Source organism: Hoplias malabaricus, chromosome 2, assembly GCF_029633855.1.
Source record: "Hoplias malabaricus isolate fHopMal1 chromosome 2, fHopMal1.hap1, whole genome shotgun sequence".
NCBI lineage: Eukaryota > Metazoa > Chordata > Actinopteri > Characiformes > Erythrinidae > Hoplias > Hoplias malabaricus.
The window spans coordinates 82,349,627-82,356,612 of record NC_089801.1 but is presented as its reverse complement, the minus strand read 5'-3'; the positions used below and the strand labels follow the sequence as shown (position 1 = coordinate 82,356,612).

General features: G+C 43.0%; 1 protein-coding gene across 1 annotated transcript in view; it reads left to right on the top strand.

Moving 5' to 3' along the window:
- Positions 1-6,913, top strand: part of hecw2b (HECT, C2 and WW domain containing E3 ubiquitin protein ligase 2b) — a 35,013-nt gene extending 28,100 nt beyond the window's left edge. The window contains exons 22-29 of the mRNA XM_066661773.1: positions 375-527; positions 1,493-1,591; positions 1,709-1,838; positions 2,588-2,734; positions 3,242-3,356; positions 3,790-3,875; positions 4,031-4,143; positions 5,134-6,913. Coding sequence (XP_066517870.1) covers positions 375-527; positions 1,493-1,591; positions 1,709-1,838; positions 2,588-2,734; positions 3,242-3,356; positions 3,790-3,875; positions 4,031-4,143; positions 5,134-5,245 — 955 coding nt within the window. The 3' untranslated portion in view covers positions 5,246-6,913. The remainder of the gene's footprint in view (positions 1-374; positions 528-1,492; positions 1,592-1,708; positions 1,839-2,587; positions 2,735-3,241; positions 3,357-3,789; positions 3,876-4,030; positions 4,144-5,133) is intronic.
- Positions 6,914-6,986: the final 73 nt, after the last annotated feature.

The following is a 6,986-nucleotide window of genomic DNA, read 5'->3' as shown; positions in this document are numbered from 1 at the left end:
AGTACAGAGAGAGAGAGTACAGAGACAGAGAGAGTACAGAGAGAGAGAGTACAGAGATAGAGAGAGTACAGAGACAGAGAGAGTACAGAGAGAGAGAGAGAGAGAGATACAGAGAGAGAGAGAGACAGAGAGAGTACAGAGAGAGAGAGAGAGAAAGAGTACAGAGATAGAACAAAGAGAGAGAGTACAGAGATAGAGAGAGTACAGAGAGAGAGAGAGAGTACAGAGATAGAGAGAGTACAGAGAGAGAGAGAGAGTACAGAGAGAGAGAGAGTACAGAGTAGGGGTTTCTAATAAGCTCTTGGAGATCATTCTTACTGACGTTGAAGGCTAATATTTTTCAGTCTTTTTCATATCTCTCTTTTAATCCCTAGACTGGACTACAGTGGCCCATCGAGGGAGTTTTTCTTCCTGGTGTCGAGGGAGCTCTTCAACCCTTACTACGGTCTGTTCGAGTACTCGGCCAACGACACCTACACCGTCCAGATCAGCCCCATGTCTGCCTTCGTGGACAACCATCACGAATGGTCAGTGTCCACACATTCAAAGTTAAAACACGATTGGGCCGTACACTGTTTGTCTTCGGAAATGAAGGTTGTTTATTTGAAGGCAGTCAAACTTTAAACTAATTGGCAGTGATAATGTCCGTTCATAAGCTTTAAATAGCACATGTTTATATGTAAAATAAATGATCAATGTGAGTTATATTCAGCACAATGGAGTTATATTTATTTTAGCATTGTTTATCGATCGCTCCAAAAACACACGTTGGTAGGTGTGTGTGTGTGTCGCCCTGTGAAGGACTGGCGCCCCCTCCAGGGTGTGTTCCTACCTTGTGCCCAATGATTCTGGGTAGAACTAGATAAGGGTCCCAGATAATGAATGAATGAATGAATAATTGCTTCAGTAAAGTTCATATGCTGGTACTTGCTCATATTTTTGGGAAGGGAGTGAAATGTGTATGTGATATGTATGAAACACTGGGGACAGGAAACTGTTGTTTTACTTTATTATTATTATTATTTTTATTATATTTGTGTAGTGTCTGTGTTTGTGTGTGGACAAATTTAATACATAATAATTAGCATTAAATATGATTTACTATTTTTTTTTTATTCTAAAAGCACTAGGTTATAGGTAGTATCCTACTGCTTTTTGCCATTTCTGTGAGGATTTGATGGCATTATGCTGTGTGAACAGGAGTGAGGTGAGGTGTGTACTGATGGTGGTTGATTATTTCTAGACCACACACACCAGCCAAACTCATCCCAAAGGTATTGGATGGAGCTTCACCACTCCAGAGGGGGCTTTATATACTCCTCCAGCTAATGTTTGGCATTGGGTATGATGATCTTTCCATGCTCTGAGGAGATTATACACACACTTGGACACCTGTTTCTGTTGTGGAACCCCAAAATCACTCTTTAGAAGAGGTGTCTACCAGTGGTTGGTACATCAGTCATCCTCATATCACTCTGTATTCCTCTCGCAGGTTTCGCTTCAGTGGACGCATCCTGGGCCTGGCTCTGATCCACCAGTACCTGCTGGACGCCTTCTTCACCCGTCCGTTCTACAAGGGACTGCTGAGGATGTGAGAGCTGCTCCTCTCATTCATTTACTGAAGCCCATTGTGTACACAGAGTGTGTGTGTGTGTGTTTGTTATATAAAATTATGGATCTCTCTGGTTTTCTTGCCTGTTCTCCACAGTCCGTGTGACTTGAGTGACCTGGAGTACCTGGACGAGGAGTTCCACCAGAGTTTACAGTGGATGAAGGACAACGACATCGAGGACATGCTGGACCTCACGTTCACTGTGAACGAGGAAGTGTTCGGACAGGTCAGTGCCAGGCTTCACCTGTGCTAGTCCATCTTAAATAGTGCAGTAGTAACATTATTTTGCTAGTCCACCTTAAATGGTGCAGCAGTACCATCCTTTTGCTAGTCCACATTAAATACTGCAGCAGTTACATTCTTGTTCTAGTCCACCTTAAATAGTGCAGCAGTAACATTATTTTGCTAGTCCACCTTAAATACTGCAGCAGTTACATTCTTGTTCTAGTCCACCTTAAATACTGCAGCAGTTACATTCTTGTTCTAGTCCACCTTAAATAGTGCAGAAGTAACATTCTTTTGCTAGTCCACCTTAAATACTGCAGCAGTTACATTCTTGTTCTAGTGCAGAAGTAACATTCTTTTGCTAGTCCACCTTAAATAGTGCAGCAGTAACATCTTTTTGCTAGTCCACCTTAAATAATGATGCAGTAACATACATCTAGTCACTTAGCCTCATACAAATTCACTCACTCATTCATACACATACTCACTCAGTTAAAAATGCACCACAAGAACGTACACCCTCTGAGTGGGACTAGCCATCTCTCCTGTGTGAGCGAGAATATAACTGCCACACCACTGAGTGAATGAGTGAGTGAAAGTGAATGTGTTATGTGGATGAGTGAGTGAGTGATAAGCCAAGTCTTTAAGGTGCTTTCCATTTAAAAAAAAAAAAAAAAAAGACATGGAGCATTTAAGGAACATCTTTAAACGTTAATGCCCGTGTGTGTGTGTGTGTGTGTGTGTTTCTAGATCACGGAGCGGGAGCTGAAGCCGGGTGGTGCTAACATTCCTGTGTCTGAGAAGAATAAGAAGGAGTACATAGAGCGGATGGTGAAGTGGCGAATAGAGAGAGGGGTGGTCCAGCAGACGGAGAGTTTAGTGCGAGGATTCTACGAGGTACGGCACACCCTTCCCTTCACACCACAGGCCCTGGTTATTACTGTAAAACTACAACACTGAGACACAGTCAAACGAGTGCGTATATGCAGGTCCAATATCTGCCCTCTCAGTTCACGGTGTACAAGGCCTCCTCAAACAGACTTTTATTCTGGAAATTAAACTAATACATATTACCATCCACTGTGAGAGATACAAGTGTGACGGCCTGATGTTTAATGATATTTAAATGCTAACACTGTGCTGCATTAAAGTTATTTACTGAACTAATTTTAAAAAGTTTAAATGAGTAAATTGGACTGTGAATGTCTAAAACTCTGTTTGACGACTGATGTCTGCTCAGAAAACTGAGAGAAAAACACTAGTGGACTCAACTTTCCCCTCAGTGAACCAACAATGGTCCGACGTCTTCTTGCTGCCATGGAGATGACTGTAGAGAACTATTGTTTTAGGATGAAAATGTGTAGCACATGACAACATAATTCATAAGTGTGTGTGTGTGTGCAGGTAGTGGACGCTCGGCTCGTGTCCGTGTTCGACGCCCGGGAGCTGGAGCTGGTCATCGCCGGAACCGCAGAAATCGATCTTAGTGACTGGAGGAACAACACTGAATATCGAGGAGGTAATTCAGTGTGGTGCTAGCATTCTCCTACAAGCGTGTAGTGCTCCAGTGAGAAAAAAGGGTCTTGCTTCAAATGTAATAGAGGGGGCATATGCTACTTTTAATAAAATTGATGTAACTGATGTGTAGATGCAGAAATACTGGGACAATAAAATATTTACAGATTAGCCACAACATTAAAACCAGCGGAAGGAAATATGAGGCAGTAACTGAACAGAAGTGTTGTTGAGTCCAAGCCTCGAGGGGTAAGAGATATTTTGGCGTCTTAATGGAGAGCTACACTTTGTTAAAGTGGGGTTCAGTGCCCAGCTCATGGAAACAATCAGTGCTACACTGATAATGGGCTGGGTCATGACCTACCTACATTCACCTACCGGTTTAACGTGGTTAAATTGTATTTTGTGGTGTATATAATTACAACCAATGTCTGTAGGTTACCATGACAACCACATTGTAATTCGCTGGTTCTGGGCGGCGGTGGAGAGATTCAACAACGAGCAGAGACTGCGACTCCTCCAGGTGAGCACAGCTCCACTTGTGTAAACTGATTCTGTTTAAACCCTCATCTGGGGGGACTCAGAAAAGTCCCCTTATTCATTATGGGAAGTATACAAAATAAAAGTCTTTACCCTCTGCTGGAAAAAGCCTGTTACAATGTGTCTCCTCGGTGTTAGTTTGTGACAGGGACGTCCAGTATCCCCTACGAAGGCTTCGCCTCGCTCAGAGGCAGCAACGGACCTCGCCGCTTCTGTGTGGAGAAGTGGGGCAAGATCACCTCTTTACCCAGGTACACGCTCTGTACACTCTTCACACTCCTTGACAATGCCCCCTGTTGGTCGTCAGGCAAAAGTAAGATTTGAAACCATTTCCTTTTTAATTGTGAGGCTTTAGACGAGACCGACCAAAGCTTGTTTTGAATGTGCCCCCTGTTGGTCGTCAGGTAAAACGTTTATCGCTAATGAAGCTGGTAATTCTTAATAAAGTGGGTCGTGATAATTATGTCATTTCTCAGAAATAACACTGAAACACCGTGTCACTGATGCAAAGCACTATTCCTAATGGCGCCCCCTTGGGGAGGATTCACTGCCTGCTAAACATGAGTACGTGAGTGAGCTTTGCAGCATCTAAAATGTATTTTAATAAAGTAACAAAGTGGAAAAGGAAGATCTGACACCATTTCCTTTTTAATTTTGAGGCTTTAGACGAGACGTACCGACTATTATCTAGCCTCAGAATGTTGCCACTCTGTAACGACCACAGCTTGTTTTGAAGCGCCCCCTGTTGGTCATCAGGTAAAACGTTTATCGTTAATAAAGCGGGTCGTGAGGATTATCGTGAGGTCTCCTGGTTGGCTCCCGTCCTCTGGAACTCTCTACCTTCATTTACTACATCTTCTAACGTTCTCTGTATCTTCAAAGCTCAGCTGATTTTCTGAACACTTTCACTCCCTCTAAAATGTCTGTGCTATTCCCCCTTGACTCTGTGGAGCAACCTTGCGTGATTCTGCCGTCTGTAATGGAATTTAGACATTGGTATTGAGGCCTCAGAGCTGATTTACAGTGTTAATGATACAGATACATAACAGAATCCTATGGGTTTCAAATATATATATGAACTTAATAACAAGGATTAACCTCTTACCTCCAACATGGAAAGTAACTGTACTTCATTGAGTTAATTGTAGCATATCTCTGTTGTACTTCAAACCAGTAGATGGCTCAAAAATTCAATTCCACTGTCAATAAAACTAAAGCTAATCGCTTCTCTTTTTCCACAGGGCTCACACGTGTTTTAATCGTCTGGACCTCCCTCCGTACCCATCCTTCTCCATGCTGTACGAGAAGATGTTGACCGCCGTGGAGGAGACCAGCACCTTCGGCCTGGAATGAACCTGTGCGTCCATGTCTCCGGTCGGGACTGACGCGCTCCCTCTTCCGCACGCTTCTCCAAGAGGGACTGAGAAAACGCCTCAAAACTCGCCAGTTCTCTTCCTCGCGCTCGATGAAAACGGTCACCAAAAGCACTTAGGGTCCATTTCTTTTCGTGCACTGTTTTACTTTGTTAAAGTCACGGGTTTGAAAGTCTTCACAGCTCCGAACGGCAAAGGGTTACAATCACAAGCTCCCAGCGAGACGGGAGGATTACGGGGAAAAATAAAACATTGTTTCTGGACTCAACTGCTCAGTTGCCAAGAAAAATAAGTGAAGATTGGAGTGAATGTAAGAAATCAAGAACAAACCAGCTCTCAGAAACGAGCCAGGACCAGAGTGGCTCCACTGTAGAGACTGATGGACACGTAGCTGGTGAAACGGGTGACGCATTAATACTAACATAACACTGGCGAACAAACATTGTACACTTTTGCAAAAAGCCTTTTTGTAACGACCACAGCGATGCGGTGTGAATGTACATGTGATACGTTGCAGACGCAGCTTTGTAATGATTCGCCACAGCTTTCTTAGATCACCTCAAACACGATCAAGATCAGCCCTCTCCTATAACGGAGGCGACACCACACACACACACACACACACCGTAATGTACTGTACGTTCCAAATGTATACACCTTCTGTTTAGTCTCATTTATACGTTGCTAGTAACACGTTTATACTCCTCGTTTTGACACGACATTTGAACGTCGCACTCTAAAAACATCATGAATTTAATATGAGAAAGAAATTATTATGGTTTTGATGTATGCAAATGTCATTTCTCAGAAATAACACTGACACAGCGTGTCACTGATGCAAGGCACTATTCCTAATGGCGCCCCCTTGGGGAGGATTCACTGCCTGCTAAACATGAGTGCGTGAGTTAGCTTTGCAGCATCTAAAATGTATTTTAATGAAGTAACAAAGTGGAAAATGAGGATCTGACACCATTTCCTTTTTAATTTTGAGGCTTTAGACGAGACGTACCGACTATTATCTAGCCTCAGAATGTCGCCACTCTGTAACGACCACAGCTTGTTTTGAATGTGCACATTCTCGTTTTTTCAGTCTCCTTTTTTTCTAGGCCCGACACTGCCGCAACCTTCGGACCTTCTGGATTGTACGCGTTTGTGGCTATTTCCGAATGTTTTGTAACATCGATTACAAGTTGAGAATCAAAAATGTAAAACATGCTGGAACGAACAACTCAAAAAGAACTGAAATGAAAACTTGAACTAGTTCAGATTGCTGGTTTATCGTAGTGTGCCTAGATCAGTTCTGATCACATAGGTCCAACTCACGCTTCTCTGGTTTTAGCGTTTTTAACTCCCTTCATAGGACACTGTTACAGCTCCATATTTATACTTGCACTGAATGTACCAAAGGTTTAGGGGCGGCTCGATCCGTCCTGATCTTCCTTGATTTGTGTTTGATGAGAGTCAGAGTGTCACATTCCCATCCTCACAGCCCTGCTCTCCTTCAGTTTTGCATTGTGGTAAAATCTGCTCTGTTCCCATTTTTCTTTCCATCTGAAAGTAAAGAGCTGGTGAAAGAACTCTGTTGGTTACACAGTGGCGTACCTGTGTTCTTTCTGTTCTCTGGCAGGATGTGGGTTTGCTCAAATAAATGAAGAAATTGATAAAAAAATATATTGCAAGTGTTCTGTCTATTGACTCTCTCCCAAGTAGAAAAAATCGTC